The following is a 15,684-nucleotide window of genomic DNA, read 5'->3' on the forward strand; positions in this document are numbered from 1 at the left end:
ATACACTTGGTATTCAGACTACAAGAGTCAGAATAAATAACGGACACTTGCTTTGCTCAGATTACTCTTGACTAAAATAAAAAGGAATTAGTATCTTCCAAAACTATCTATAGTTTGAAAATCTATTTGCATTTGTGAATGACAACAAACTGATTAAGAGGGCAAGATCAACAGGCATTATACAAGCCCAGAATTCTCAGGGTTTTTTTTTTTTAAAGTGTTATGATGGCAAAAACGTGCTTTCCTAGAGTCCCCAAAGAGGTTCTTTGCTAGAATACAACTGATCAAGTATAAATTACCAGCATCCATAGAAAGCTTGCTAAAACTGTAAAAACAATCTTGTGGGTTGTTTTTTTTTTCCTTCAAGTGTGTCCAACAGTTTGTGAAGATGCTTCCATGAAAAGCATAGGTTAACAACTGCTAATAAAGAAAACAAAACTGCTTTCCACAACTCTACCTTCTAAAGGCTAACCTAAGGGAGGGATTTTCAGCATAGGCAGCTGAAGTCTATACAAGAGTCATCTAACTATAGCCCCTACTAGAAATGGAACACATCTAGGACACTAATTACATGACAAAGACCAGCTTTGTCAACAAGGACATCTTTGGCCCTTCTAGACTAGCCTTAAATTTTCCATCAAGCGTAAGAATTTTCAGTGTCCTTATTATATAAATCACGACAGGTAAGTCTTCCTAGCAGCTGAGCTGGAGAGCACAAAAGGGCAGACCACACCTATCCACACTGTCATCAGCCTCTCTTCAGAACTACCTGTCACACTCCTGTCCCCAGGCCTTCCCTAAGACAGGGGTCATAATACTGTTCTACCTCACTAAGAAGTGAGAAACAACTAACAAGCATTAAAAAGCAGAAAGCACTTTAGAGATACAAAAGTGCTATTTTGGCATTTATATAACAACCAGAAGACATTCATTGCTTGTGCTATTTGGCAATTTTGCATTTACACCTCTCCCTGCTTGTGCCCTCCTTGTGTCTTGAGTCTTGAGTCTACTGTGCCACCCTGTGCAGGAAAGAGAAATTTCTACTCAGACCAGAGCCCATATCAATATGGGTGGAGGTGTGGGTTCGAATATCTCCCCCACTACTGCAGAGGGGGAGGGGTACACAGATACAGAATGAAGGCAAATGAGACGAAGGAGCCTGGCGCCCCAACATGGGAACATTTGCTTTCCTGGATTTTTCACATAAGGCCAGCAAAACTCTGAGCAAACTGACTTTTGTAGCAGGTCGCTGGGGCAACTGTTGATGGCCTGAGTTTCACTCGAAACAAGCATCAAGCTGACCTGGAAAAGGAAAAGTCACACATAGCTGCGATTGTTCCATTTCCCAGCACTTAAAAGATCACAGATGAGACGTGAAAGAAATACTGGGCCTGGAACACACCTGACCCCGGGGGCAGGGGTCTGGTCATCCACACAGACTACCTTGACCCAGCATGAAGCTAGACTATTTTAAAGGAAGTAGCAAAGAACCAGGAGCAGGACCACGATTTCCCAGATCTGAAAACCAGTTGTGAATGAATTTCTAAACCTCAGAGATTCCACCCTGGAGACGAGGGTGCATAGCTTTTCTGTCCAGTTTCCCCTGGACACCTCAACATAGCAGCTAGCTGTGGCTCAGAGGAAGGAAGGGAAGAGCAGACAAATATCCACTCCTGTAGGACGGACAAAGTTCCTCTACTTTTCGCGGGACTATAGCTGATGTGTGGGGACAGGGCAAACAGTGGCTTAATACCTGCTGAAACCAGGACAGAATTACTCATACCCGTCTTTCACTTTACCCCATAACCCTCACTCCAACCACACGCTCTCCCCGCTTCCCACGGGCCATCACTGCCCAAGCTACTCTATTGCCTGTCATCCTGTACCCTCCCCCGCCCCCAACTCCCCTTCCTCAAGGTCCTCAAAGTGCCTGCTCCTGCACGCTCTTCATCCTCCACAGCGTGTATGTGGTGACATCGCCACGCTCAACCACACCTCCCAAACATTTCTTCGTTAGGGAGGAGGCAGGCAAAATACAGCACCCCCGAAAGAACAAGTCTTACTCAACCCTCCCCTTCAGGACCCCCGACACCTCAAGGCTCCCCAGTCATTCTCCGATTGCCCCTCCCCCCTTCCCCATTTCTTTCTACAGGGTCTGTCCCCAGGACATCTAGCCCCCCGCCCCCCCACCCCGTGCGCAGCCTCCGTTGGGCGCAGCCCTAGCACAGGTGTAGCTTCTGGTGCTGCGCGAGGTGCGTCTTGTAGCGGAAGCCCTTGCCACAGCCGGCGCACTTGTGCGGCTTGTTGCCCGTGTGGATGCGGCGGTGGCGGATCAGGTGCGAGCTCTGGATGAAGCTCTTGCCGCACTCGATGCACGTGTAGGGCTTCTCGCCCGTGTGCGTGCGCTGGTGCTGCGTGAGCGTGGAGAAGTCGCTGAAACGCTTCTCGCACTGGCCGCAGCGGAAGGGCTTCTCGCCCGTGTGCACGCGCAGGTGGTTCACCAGGTGCGAGTTGCGCCCGAAGCCCTTGCCGCATTCGCGACACACGTACGGCCGCTCACCCGAGTGCGTGCGCTTGTGCGTGAAGAGGTGAGAGCTGACGCTGAAGGTTTCCCCGCACTCGGAGCACATGTAGGGCTTCTCGCCCGTGTGCACGCGCTGGTGCTTCACCAGGTCCGAGCGCCAGCTGAAGCGCTTGCCGCACTCGCCGCAGCCGTGCGGCTTCTCGCCCGTGTGGATGCGCTGGTGGTTGGCCAGGTGCGAACGGCGCACGAAGCCCTTGCCGCACTCCCCGCAGGCGAAGGGCCGCAGCGCCGCCGGCCCCGCGCCGCTGGCCGCCGCGTGCGCCCGCCGGTGGCTCAGCAGGTGCGAGCTGAGGCTGAAGGCCTCGCCGCACTCGGGGCACGGGTAGGGCTTCTCGCCCGTGTGCAGGCGCCGGTGCTTGAGCAGGTCGGCGCGCCAGCTGAAGCTCTTGCCGCAGTCGGCGCACAGGTTGGGCCGCTCGCCCGTGTGCAGCCGCAGGTGGTTGGTCAGGTAGGTGTTGCGGCTGAAGCCCTTGCCGCACTCCCCGCAGCGGAAGGGCTTCTCGCGCGGGGGCCGGGCCAGTGCGGGCCCCGCCCCGAAGCCCCCCGCCACGCCCACGCCCATCATCCCCACCACCCCGCCGCACTCGCCAGCGAAGCCGAAGGGCTCCAGACTGGCGGCCGCGGCGGCCTCCGCCAGGCGGTGAATGCGCTGGTGCTGCAGGAAGGCGGAGCCCGGGCTGAAGCTCTCCCCGCAGTCGGGGCAGATGGTGGGCGCGTCCATGATGCTGGCCATCAGGCTGTCGAGCTCCCCGAGGTCCATGGCCATGGGGTGGTGGAGCCGGCGGAATCGGCGGTGGGCGGGCTTGTCACCCCGGTGTCGACTCCCCAGGGAGAGGTGCCGCCTCCAGGGAAGCACGGCAGGAGGCGGCTGCTCCTCTTCCTCCTCTTCCTGGGGGCTCCGGGAAATGCCGACGGACTCAGACAGCCCTGCGAACATCGCCATCTCAGCTACTCCAGCTTGGTCATCCTCTTCCTCACGGAGAGCAACCCCTTCTTCCTCGCTCAGCAGCCCCTCTGCAACAGAAAAGGCGGCAGTGGGGGTGACTATACTGGGCGCTCAAGAGGTAAACCCAGAGGAAGCCCGTCTCAATAAGAGGGTGGGCCACGGGGTAATCCCCTCCCCCGGGGACTCTCAAACTCTCTCTCCAAGGTCCCTGTCTCCTCCACCCCCAATTCCAGCTTCCTTCCCACCTGGCGACTCCTGGGGAAGGCCTAAAGGAGAGCGAGCTCACCTGCCCCCTTGGCTTTCCAGTTCTTCAGGCAGATGTCTCCGGGCCCAGGCCCCACCCATTGGACCTGAGGCTCTGTTCCCCAGGGCCACCTGAAGTCCTGACAGTCAGCTTGAGATGGTCAAGTCTGGGCCAAGTGGGACTCTCTGGGATCTCGTAAGACATCTGACCACTCCAAGAGCCACCAATGCCTTTCAAGGCCCTAGCCTCAAAAGACAAGGCCACTCCAGCCAACCACAAGAAAAGACCACCCGGCCTAACTAGGCGCCGAACTGAGTTGTTTTTTTTTTTTTTAGTTTCTGCTTTATAACAAAGTGAATCAGTCATACATATACATCTGTTCCCACATCCCTTCCCTCTTGCGTCTCCCTCCCTCCCACCCTCCCTATCCCACCCCTCCAGGCGTCACAAAGCCCCGAGCTGATCTCCCTGTGCTATGCGGCTGCTTCCCACTATCTATCTACCTTACGTTTGGTACTGTATCGAACTGAGTTTTTAAATATGATTGGTCAGTCTGCAACCGCTTAAGGTGGAACAACAAACCAAACACACCCCAACCTAAGGGCTTTACTGTGTAAGGAGCGTGGGGGGTTGGGAAAAAGGGGAGGTGAGTGCAGGGCCTAGAGCTGGTGAGTCCAACTTAGAGGCTGATCCAGAACACACATCTGTCTGCCTCTGACTGCTTATCCCCAAGCAGAGGACACCCAAGAAAGTTACTGGGACGTGAAAGACCACGTGCTCTGTTCACTGCAAGGGAGGGCCGTAGCGGGGTCTGGGAGGTGTCCTGGGGAAGGAATGTAACCTCACGGCCCTGATCATACGGTATTTCAGCTCATTTCTGTCCCCAAGGCATGCACAGAGCAGGACAAAGCAACAAAAGCCCAAAGATGGAACCAAGGAAGCGGATGGAGGCCCAGCGTTTACTCTTTCCAGATCAGGAATAGCCAGGGATTTAGGAGAGGCCTTGGGCACTTTGGGTATTAGCCACGTGAACCTGGGCAGGTCCCTTACCACTGTGTTTATTTATCTGCAAGCGGGGAGGATGACTGTAACTGTAAACATCTGGATCTCTGCTAAGCAACTCATCTAAGTCTCCCACAACGCCAGGACGTAGGTCCCAGTGCCACCTGTGTTCCCTCTTGTGCTGTTACAAGCGTTACTTGATGGCAGTATTTTGTATGCTGTAAAGTGCACGCCTGTGAGTTACCCTCTTCCCCCATGTTTACCAGTACAGCCCACCTCAGACCAGACTGATGAAAAGGATATTCCTCAGGCTTAAGATCGTACAGAATCTGCTTAATGGTGTCCTCTAGAGAGCTGCCTCCTAAGAACGCTGTCCCTGGTTATCACTCTGAAGGAGCTAGAAATAAATGTGAATAGGGCAACTTCCACCGAAACTGCTGTTTTCTCCTCACCTGTGCAGATGTTAGACACTAGTTCCCTCTCCTCTGAGTCCCCTCTTAGAGCTTCATCCTGTGGGTGGGAGCCCATCTCCTGCTCCAGGTGGCATTCTCTCTTGTCTGCATCATGTGGGTTAGAGCCCATTCCTCTGTCTTCTGGGTCCCCTTCCCTGTCTTCAGAGTTCTCAAAATCAGAGCCCATCCCCTTGTCTTCTGAGTCCTGGGCTTCACACACGCCCCGTTTATCTTCTCGTTCCATCCAGGAAGAACAGGACAAGGGAGGTGACCACGGATCCCTGCTCCAGACAAAACACACAGATAAAGGTCACGTGAGTCCGGCCTCATCCCCCTACCAGGTCTGGCTTTGATTTCCATGAAAATCAATGGCACAGTCCAATAAAATGTACAGAGTTCCAAGCCCCAGATGGCAGATCTCTGCTCCATCTCAACGCTTTAAGGTAAATAGAACTGAGCGAAAAGGAGGCTGGTCTGGGTAGCAGAGGAACAGTGGCAACTCATGATGCACGTGTCAACTCTCACTGGACTACAATTCCATCTGCTTCCATATATGAAGTGGATTATTCTATTAACATGGCTCTATAGCTTTAACAGTGGGGTAACAGTGGTATTCCCATTTTACAGATGAGAAAACTTAAAGCTCAAAAAGAAGACCCCACTAGCCTAAGGCTAACTTGTAAGCAGTAAAGTGGGAATTAAACCAATTGTGATTCTTCAAAGTTCCATGAGTTCCTTACTCTAGTTAAAGCTTGCCCTCCTCTACATAGATACAATTTTTATTTGTATACAATATTTTATTTACTGAGGTCAATTATACCTCAGTAAAGCTGGGGGGGAGGGGCAGCTTGCCCTCCTCAAACACACAGCAATTTTGTGAGGATTTTAGCTAGTTATGAGGGGGCCTCTAAGGAACCAGAGGAAAAGTACATTGAAGACACAAGACTAACAAAAGCATCGGTATATTAACTTCTTATCTAAGGCTGTGTCACCACCAGCAGCAGCAGCATCCTGGCTCCAGTGAGGATCTGCTGCTTTCCTGTGAGCAGTGACCCAAGTAGTTCAAGCTTTAGTAGGTCTGTTGGGGGTGGGGGTGGAAGAGATGCAGGGACCCTCTGTATTAGAAGCCATCTCTATAGCCTGATGAAATATTTTGCCTTATTATATACTTTAATTGTAGAGAGCCCTTAACAGGAACGTCCCCTGGCACAACTGGTAACCCCTCTACAGAACAGGCCAACGTGTGAGTTGTAGGGAGACAATGACATCAGATTCCTAAACCTTTTGTAGATGGCAGGTTTACGTTTCAAAAGTATAGGGCGCCCTGCCAAGACTGGGCAGTTGAGCCCAAAATAATTGACGTCTGCCATCTATCACTCTTACAGCTCAGCTCAAGGCAGCAAAACAGTTTACAGGTCAAGGATCTTGGACCGACGTTGAAGTGTCCAGCTCTCCCTCTGCCTTGGCAGTCCCCAAACAGGACTAGCAAGAATATGGCTGAGCATGCGGCTTTTCCTACCTGCCTCTGTTGACAGGGCTTCCCAGAGGCAGCCCTGGCTCTGTGACTCTTCGGCGTGGAAAGCAAGAGTTACGGGCAGCAGCCTTACTCTGCAGCCCGGGGCAAGTCAGTTAACCTCTCATTGTTTGTGTCCTCATCAGTGCAAGGAGGATAATGCTACATAACCTTTCACACACGGAGGGTGTCAGAAGGAAACATTAAAAAGCACTTTGGAAAATACTGTGGCATGGACTCGATACTCTGAGTAGTCCAAATGTGGAATTCACACAGTATTCCTCTTTCTAAGTCCTGATGCCATTCCAGCACACCTCAAAGACACACCAGCCTCTCCGTAATTTTGGCAGACTCATGGCCCTAAATAGCACATTATATCCTTTCTCAGAGCTGATGATATGCTCCCTAGATTAGAGGGAAACATCAAGCCTGCCTCTTAAACATCACAGGAAAATGGCTGGACTGAGGATGGTCAGTCAGCGGTGTCCTGGAACACAGCTGGTCCCTTTAGAATGTATAACTGTTTAAAATGCCAGGTCCCAAACACAGGATTAGGCTGTAGGAGTAAATCCCTTTAAAGCCATAAACCTTTTAAGAGGTCTATCCCGCAAGGGACTATTGACCCCAAGTCACTTCTACCTGTCACCCTCTTGCCTCCTGGAGCTCAGACTCTACAGACAAGTACAGCCCTTGAGTCAGCATAGATATAATACACCCCGAAAATGGGCGGTAGGAGGTTTTCAAACATGTGACCTGTTGGTTTGCTAGTGGCTGAAAACAGTGGAGAGGTGGGAGGGGGACTTAAAGGGGACCTAATCAATGGTTTCTGCCAATCTAAGACCAGCAAGAAGAATTTTATCAATAAAGTAAAGGAAATCAAATAAGTGTGTCACCAGAAATTCATAAAACTAAAATGGCAGGGTATGGTACCCAGAATGGTACAGAAGTAACTGCAGCCCTCCACCATGAAGGGTAGGATATAATGGTCTACCCTGGGAAGCAGGAAAGCTTAAGGTTTTACCCCAAACCCTTTTAAGAAGGACAGAGCGCCTTCTTAGAGACCACCTCAGACACAGCAAAAATGGAACAAGCGGACTTTCTGATTTGTGATTTCTTGGGAACCAAGAGATAGTTCATACCAGAGATATTAAATAAATAAAGTTTTTTGTTTTTTTTTTTTTAGATTTAAGTGGGGAGAGCAGGGAGAGGCAGAATCTGAGTAAGTTCCCCATTTAGAACTGTCTTATGAAGTTCACAATGCTGCCCCACTCAGGATTAAGGAGGCTCTGAGCTCCCAAAGGGAGCATGTCCAGATCCTTATTCACACCAGGGGAGGGAGGACTAGGTATGTTCTGGAAAGAGTAGGAAGCTCCTGTTGCCTAGAGAGATACACTCATGGTACAACATCTACTCAAATCCGTTTTAAAATGCATTATGTTAGTGCAAAACTGGAAATCTGCATGCCCCACAATATGGATTCAGCTCCATTCACACCATCACATCATAGGATTCTAGGCAGCTATCAAGTAACGGAGAAGGCTATTTAGAGGTATGGAAAGGTAGTCACAATATATTATTAGATGAAAACTAGCTGGTTTAAAAATAATCTCATTTGCTTATTAGTATATGCACCCCAGCCTATAGTTACACATGTCTACACAGGTTCAGAGAGGAAAAGCAGAAGATTATTTATCAAAATGTTAAATATCTCTTGGTCACTTCTAGGGGCTTTGCATCATTTAATCTTAACAACAACCCAATGAAGCAGGGTATGATTTTCAACTTCAGAGGCGAGGAACTAGGCACTTAAGTTAAGCGATTAGCAAGGTCATACAAACCATAAGTGGCACAGCAGGGACAAAGCCCCTGCAGTCCAGCTCCAGTACCCACATTCTTAACCAGAAGCTGGTGTGTTGTTTGGGATAACTTTTCCTTTCTGTGAACATCAGTATTTTCTACAATAAAGATGTATTATTATCAGCAAAATATGCCAACTTTGTTTTCAACGTGATAAAATACATTATAGGAAAACCTACAATTATTCAAAAGCAGCAAAAAGGAAGACAAAGACAGACAGGAGCTGTGCTTAGCTCAGTCTAGAAGACTTAATTTGCAGAAATGTTATCCACACGCCGGTATAACCGAACTGTCAGTCACTAGCTATCTAGGCACATTTTGTTCCATTCATTCTCAAAATAAGAACTAGCAACATGTTTTCCGAGGCAAGGCCAGGGTTAGCTAATGAGGAGGTGGCAGGACATTGTGACAGCTTTGTGGCTAAACTGACCTGGGTTCAAATCCTGTTCTTTGTCAGCGACTTCACCTTGTGCAAGTGACTCAACCTTGCTGAGCCTCAGATTCTGCATCCATAAAAACAAGCATGCTGCCACCTACCATATAAGGTTAATGTAAAAGCAGCTGGCACACTGCAGAGACACAATAAATGGTAGTTATAATATGAAACTTATGGCAATGACTTGATTAAAGAACACACACACACACCCACACTTCTCAAATTGGGGGTCACCTTTTCACAGCTATATTCACCGAGAATGGTGTTTGGCAAGTACCAACAAAAAACTTCCTCTGGCTTGGCCACTAAAGGCTCTATTAATGAATAGCCCGCCACGTGGAGACAAGAACCAGGGAGGGGCTGGCTGTTTAGGTGAGCTGGGGAGAGGGAAAAAGGTTCAGTTCCTTGTTGGTTTGGAGATGCTGATAACCCATCCTGCACACGGGAAGTATTCGTCTAAAGTATGCGTGGTCCAACAAATCCTGACTTTAAACCATCTATAAGGGAGCTCTTCTCCCTCCCCGCCAGTAAGAAGGGGTACAAGTTTAAAGGGGGGAAAACCAAACACAGGTAATAGTGGGAGTAGTCAGGCAAGTAAGATCCATTCTGCATCTGGTTCTAATCACTGAACTAGCAGTAATGAGGAGAGCCCTGGTTTTGGCCACCAAAGACACTGTGCTGTGTGACTTACAGTAAGTACTTGCCCCTCTGGGCTTCTGTTCAATGAGGAGGTTGGGTATGGATGTGCCCGAGTCCTCTTCTCCTGGTCATGCCACAAGCAGGACCATGAATCCAGGGAGGCACCACTGTCAGTTTCGTTAGACATGTTCAACTCCAGCTCGTTTACCTGACTCCCACAGCAAGCTGTTAACTTCCCAAACACCCAAGACCACCACCTCCAAACCCTTCTCTAGGGCGCAGACCCCATCAGGGTAGGATCAGCCAACTTTGCCGAGACTGCTCAAATTCCAGTTTTTAGAACCTTTAATATTTTCATGTTCCTTTCCCCCTACCTCCCCCAACTCAGAAAAGAGTAATGTTTCTAACTCTAGAAAGTCACTAGGCTCAAGCGCCTTCTAGACAAGCTCAACCCCCTGAGAAAGACGAATCCGATCAGTCTGAAGATACTGCTACAGAGTGGAAGTAAATGTGATAATGTATGTTGGAAGGAAGGAGCGGGGAGAGAGGGAATGAGGTGGGGGAAGGGGAAGTGGAGCCAGCCACGGAGCCAGAATCAGAACTTAACCTGCCTGAGCTTCTTGGCACCTTCTCCCAACAGCGCCCTCTGGACCGATAGAAACGCAAAACCCATTCCTTTCCAACAGCAAAAGCGCCACCACTTTAAGGATTCAACGTCGCTTCCTGCCAAGACGTTGATGCCCACAAGCACACACCTCTCCCCCACCTTCCTGGTAGATGAGCCCCTGGCCGTCCTTCTCTGGGGCATCGTGCGCAGGACCTCCCGTGTCACGCCCCCTGCTGGCGGGAATGGGAGTGGTGGAGTGCGGCGCTCACAGCCCCCTGCTGCCGGTCGTCTCCCGTTGGGATGCCCAATGCAGCTGACCCTGCACTGGAGCGGATCCCTCTCATTTGACTCCAGTAATTCCATCGGGTGAGCACCGAGGGTCATCCACCCTGTTTTCCACGTGAAGAGAACTGAGGCTCAGCCAGTTGAGCTCCAGGTGACACAGCTCCTAGGTACTGTCAGGTCTCTCCCCAGCCTCTCTTGGCTCCTTGCTTGGCATTCCCACTCCCCGGGAAGGGGACAGCTGGCCAGGGCGTACCCCCCGGAGAGGAGCGGGCCCACCTGCGGCCCCTGGGCAGGCGGGATGGCCAGGCTGGGGGAGCCACCGCCTGAGAGCAGACCTCTCCCCGCCCCCTCCCAGGCGGGATAGGCAGTCATGTGCCACAGCCACTGCCAGGTGGCCGGGAGCCAGGCCGGCGGGCCTGTCATGTCAGGGGAAGGAAGCGGCCAGGCGGCCGGCCAGGAGCGGCTCCCACTCGGCCTCCTCCAGGCTGCAGCTCCTTTCCGGTCCCTTCCCTACCTCGGCGCGGCTCAGATCCCGCCTCCCCCGAAGCCCTCAGTGCTTCCTCCCTTCACTTCCCACGCCCCCTGCGCACCACTCTCTCCCCAGGGAGGGTTTCCATCGCAGAGTCCGGCAGGGGCGCCCGGCTGCGTAGAATGCTGGAAAAACAATTTAAGTCTGCAGCTCTAAAGGCTGAACTCATGACCATAACTGGGGTCTAACTGGGGATTCCGGGGGGTTAATCATTTGTCAGTCTTCAGGCACCAACTGGGTAAACAGTCAACCAGCCTCTCAGGGGATACAGGCATCAGAGTCCTGCCTCCTCATGGGTGAGCCTGTGGTCAGAAAGAATGAAAAGGGCAAAGAACTCCACCTCACCATACTGGGAGGGGATGCCTCCAGTGAACAGGGTGAATGTGTCTGCATCCCAAGGGCCAACTGACTTCCCAGTCACACACCCAGACTGTCCAACCCCAAATGCCAACCTCCCAAGTGGCAGACTGCTGCATGAGGTGCACGGTAATTTCAGACAGAGCTAAAAGATTACTGCAGCTAAGTATTGACCACTCTCCAGACAGGAGAAGCTAAAATAATATGGTTTCCTCCTTGTGGTGACTGCATTTTTTACCTGGAGAGGGAAGCCCAATTTGAAAAAATTTAGACAGGCTCAAAACCAAGGCAACAGAGAAATCCATTTACAACCCCACTGGCCAGAGCTAGTCTGAGATTCTTTCCAATCTTTATGGTCAAGAATAGCACATATGTCCTTGGGGTCAGGCATTTCCTGTCTAATGGTTGGGCCAGGACCCCTCAGTTTGGCTGTAGGGCCTCAGCTTGTCACAGCTGCCAAGGCTCTGCCACCACCCCACAAGTCCTGCACAAAATAAGAATTATTGCAATGCAGAGACAGATTCTAAGCTCCTTCAAAGTTAGACCATCTGCCCTCAGATAAGAAGGCACAGAAGCTAAAGGTTTTCGTGCAGGCATTTACTCGTCTCAGATTTTACATTTAACTAAAATAGAATATTCTACCTGATGCACAGGGAATACTTCTGTTCAAGATTTTTTTCTCTGCTCTGCTTGGCATCATCTAAAAGCACTACCTGTGTACAGCCTCAGCGGTTTTTTTTGTTTGTTTTTTGTTTTTGCGGTACGCGGGCCTCTCACTGTTGTGATCTCTACCATTGCAGAGCACAGGCTCCGGACGCGCAGGCTCAGCGGCCATGGCCCACGGGCCCATCCGCTCTGCAGCATGTGGGATCCTCCCGGACTGGGGCACGAATCTGTGTCCCCTGCATCGGCAGGCAGACTCTCAACCACTGCGCCACCAGGGAAGCCCCTCAGCGTCTTTTTTTATCTAGCACCTGGGCAGTCCTCAGAAAAATTGTCTTCAGATAACTCCTCAGTAGTTGGCTCAAATGTTCAATGTTTGTATGTCGTGGAATCATATACTTGGGAATCCGTTTGCTGAAACTCCTTCCACAGACAGGAAATTGAGGCTCAGAGAGGGAAAGTGACCAGATCAGAGACTGAAAGGCAGTTTGCTAGAAGAATTATGGCCAGAATCTCAATTTTCTGATGGCTTCTCCAGTGATCTTTCCATCTCTTTAATATAAAACATCACTTCAAAAACAGCCAGCCAAATAAATTGGGGCATATACTTGTCTTTTTTCCCCACGCTATTTGTCAGGGTTCTCCGGAGAAAGAAGACAAATAGGATGTGTATACAGAAAGAGAATTATTATGAAGAATTGTCTCATGTGGTTATGGAGGCTGGCAAGCTCAAAAATCCACAGGGTGGGCCAGCAGACTGGAGACCCAGGAGAACTGGTGCTGCAGTTCCAGTCTGCAGGCTGTTTGCTGGAGAACTCCTCCTTGCTCAGGGGAATCAGTCTTTTTGTTCTATTCAGGGCTTCACCTGACTGGATGAGGCCCACCCACATTATGGAGGTCAATCTGCTTTCCTCAAAGTTTACCAATTTAAATGTTAATGTCATCCAAACACTCTGTCACAGAAACACCCAGAATAATGTTTGACCAAATATCTGTGTACCTACCGTCCCAGCCAAGTTGATGCATAAAATTAACCATCACCGTAGCTAAAAAACACAGTCTGCAATAATCCCATCCTATGTCAAAATTTACTCATGAAAATATCTTATTTTTCATAAAAAACATTACTATATACAGAGAATGGAATGGGATTATTGCGCTGTAAAAGACAGCAGGGAAGAATCAAAATTAATCTTAAAGATCTACAGACATGTGTGTGTACAGGCATATACAACGCATAGCAGAAAGATCAATTTAATAATCTATTTCACTGAAGGACAAAAGAGAAAACAGACTTAGAATGCAAAGGGGGTCTATGGGGGATATGGGAGTTGTTAACAAACAGCTTTGTTCTGGGAGAGTTGATGTTGGAATCCCTCGTTAAGTTTACCAGATGGGGTCAGGTGACCTCAGGAAGTCTTTTCCAACCCAGATGATTCTGTGATCTTATTTCCACTGGAATGAACAGCCCTCAAGACAACGTTCATCACAGTGAATAGGGAGAGAGGAATGTTGGGACCAAAGGGTTTGAGGCATACATTCAATCACCCCAATTTCCCACTGCAAATTCAACAGGAAAAATGGCTCTTCCAATTCTCTGCCTAAAATAACTGTTTGACATCGTTGATAAAGAATGGCTGGCATGTTCCAGCCCAGTTCATTTCAGCAGTGGGTAAGTGACACCTCTGCATGTATCCTCCAAGGTGTCGTCCAACAAAGAGAAAGAGAGAATAAAAATGGAGAGACATCATCTGATGCTTCATTGTTCCTGCCTGATTAAATTTTAAACTCCATAGCTAGACTTTTTTCAGCGTAAAGTGAAACATTTACATACGCTTAAGTACACATTTTTAAAACTTATATACTTGTTACTCTTATTTCCTTAAAAATAACAGTATCAGCAAAACCAAGATCATAGGAAAATATGTGACACAATCCAGTTTCCTCAGAAATGATTACAAAAATCGGACTTCCGTGGCGGCACAGTGGTTAAGAATCTGCCTGCCAATGCAGGGGACACGGGTTTGAGCCCTGGTCCGGGAAGATTCCACATGCGACGGAGCAACTAAGCCCATGCGCCACAACTACTCAGCCTGCGCTCTAGGGCCCGCGAGCCACAACTACTGAAGCCCGCATGCCTAGAGCCCGTGCTCCGCAACGAGAAACCACCACAGTGAGAAGCCCGCGCACTGCAACAAAGAGTAGCCCCTGCTCACTGCAACTAGAGAAAGTCCACGTGCAGCAACGAAGATCCAATGCAGCCAAAAATTAATTAATTAATTAATTTTTAAAAAAATGATAAAAATGGCAATAAAAAAAGGAGAGAAACGTACAAATCAAAACACTTGAGATGTATCAACCAACCTCAGTGATAGACCTTATTTGAATCCCAATTGAAATAAACTACAACAAATTATAAGACAATTGTGGACTTGTGAATGAGGATTAGATATTTGATATTGAGGAATTACTCTTGTGTTTTTAAGAAATACACAGGGAAATATTTACAGGTGAAATGCTATGTCTGGAATTCCAGAACAGAGGGGAGTAGCAGGGATGCAGATGAAACAAGATGGCCATACATTGATCACTGTTGAAGTTGGGTGGTGGTATATGAGATTTTACTTTTCTATGTGCTACGAAGCTTACTAATAAATTTTAAAAATAGAAAACATAACAAATCCTTTTTCTTTCTGAAATTTAAGGTTGATTATATTCATTTACATTCTGAACAGACCGTAATAAAATGTCAGTGACTTCCACAAAAGGATTAGTCTGCTTTTTACAAAGTATGCCAAGTCAGGAGTGATTACAATGCCTAATATTGAACAGAGCTCTCGGATATTGAGGAGAGAGGCAGTGGGGAAAAGAGATTAAAGAAATTTAAGTTTCATGCTTTTGAGTCTCTTTTTTTTCTTTTTATGAGATAGAGGAACAGCTGTAATATACAAAATAGAATCAGAAAACTGTTTCCGCTTTCATCTACTTGCATATTTCCCAAGAACTCAAAGAAGGATGCTGCCACAGCCAGTGTTTGTTTATTTCCACCATTAGTTCAGCAACAGGGAGAGGAGGGAATTCCCTGGCAGTCTAGTGCTTCTGACTCCCTGATCTCACTGCCAAGGGCCTGAGTTCGATCCCTGGTTGGGGAACTAAAATCCCACAAGTCATGTGGCGTAGTCAAAAAAAAAAAAAAAAAAAAGAGGGAGAGGAAATAAACCTGGCTGGGGGCACTGGTCATGACATCTCTGCGAGAGGAATGCTTTATCCCCAGGAAAGTCAAGCTGACAAAATGAGGCAAGGGTCCAACAGATTAAGTACACTGATAATTCATCATCTCCAGGATGATCTTCTAAGGGGATAAAAAAAATGTGTGTAGATGAAAAGGAAGCTAATACACTGGTGATTTATGAAAAAGTGATCTCCATGAGATGAACACTGGCAGGAACAGAATTACTTTATTAGCCCAACCTGAGAACTTTTAAATTAGTGTCCTTCTCAGTGAAACACTAAGGATGCCATCCAAATGTACTCATACCACGTTACAAAGAGAACAGCTAGAAGATATCA

At 48.8% G+C, this 15,684-nt stretch overlaps 1 protein-coding gene across 1 annotated transcript in view; it reads right to left on the bottom strand.

The window, feature by feature from the left end:
• Window positions 1–2,197: 2,197 nt before the first annotated feature.
• Window positions 2,198–15,684, bottom strand: part of ZNF697 (zinc finger protein 697) — a gene marked incomplete at its 5' end in the record, with an annotated part of 70,468 nt that continues 56,981 nt past the window's right edge. The window contains 2 exons of the mRNA XM_082612174.1: window positions 2,198–3,598; window positions 5,229–5,509. Coding sequence (XP_082468300.1) covers window positions 2,220–3,598; window positions 5,229–5,509 — 1,660 coding nt within the window. The 3' untranslated portion in view covers window positions 2,198–2,219. The remainder of the gene's footprint in view (window positions 3,599–5,228; window positions 5,510–15,684) is intronic.

Source organism: Mesoplodon mirus, assembly GCF_964341445.2.
Source record: "Mesoplodon mirus genome assembly, chromosome: 3".
Taxonomy (NCBI): Eukaryota; Metazoa; Chordata; class Mammalia; order Artiodactyla; family Ziphiidae; genus Mesoplodon; species Mesoplodon mirus.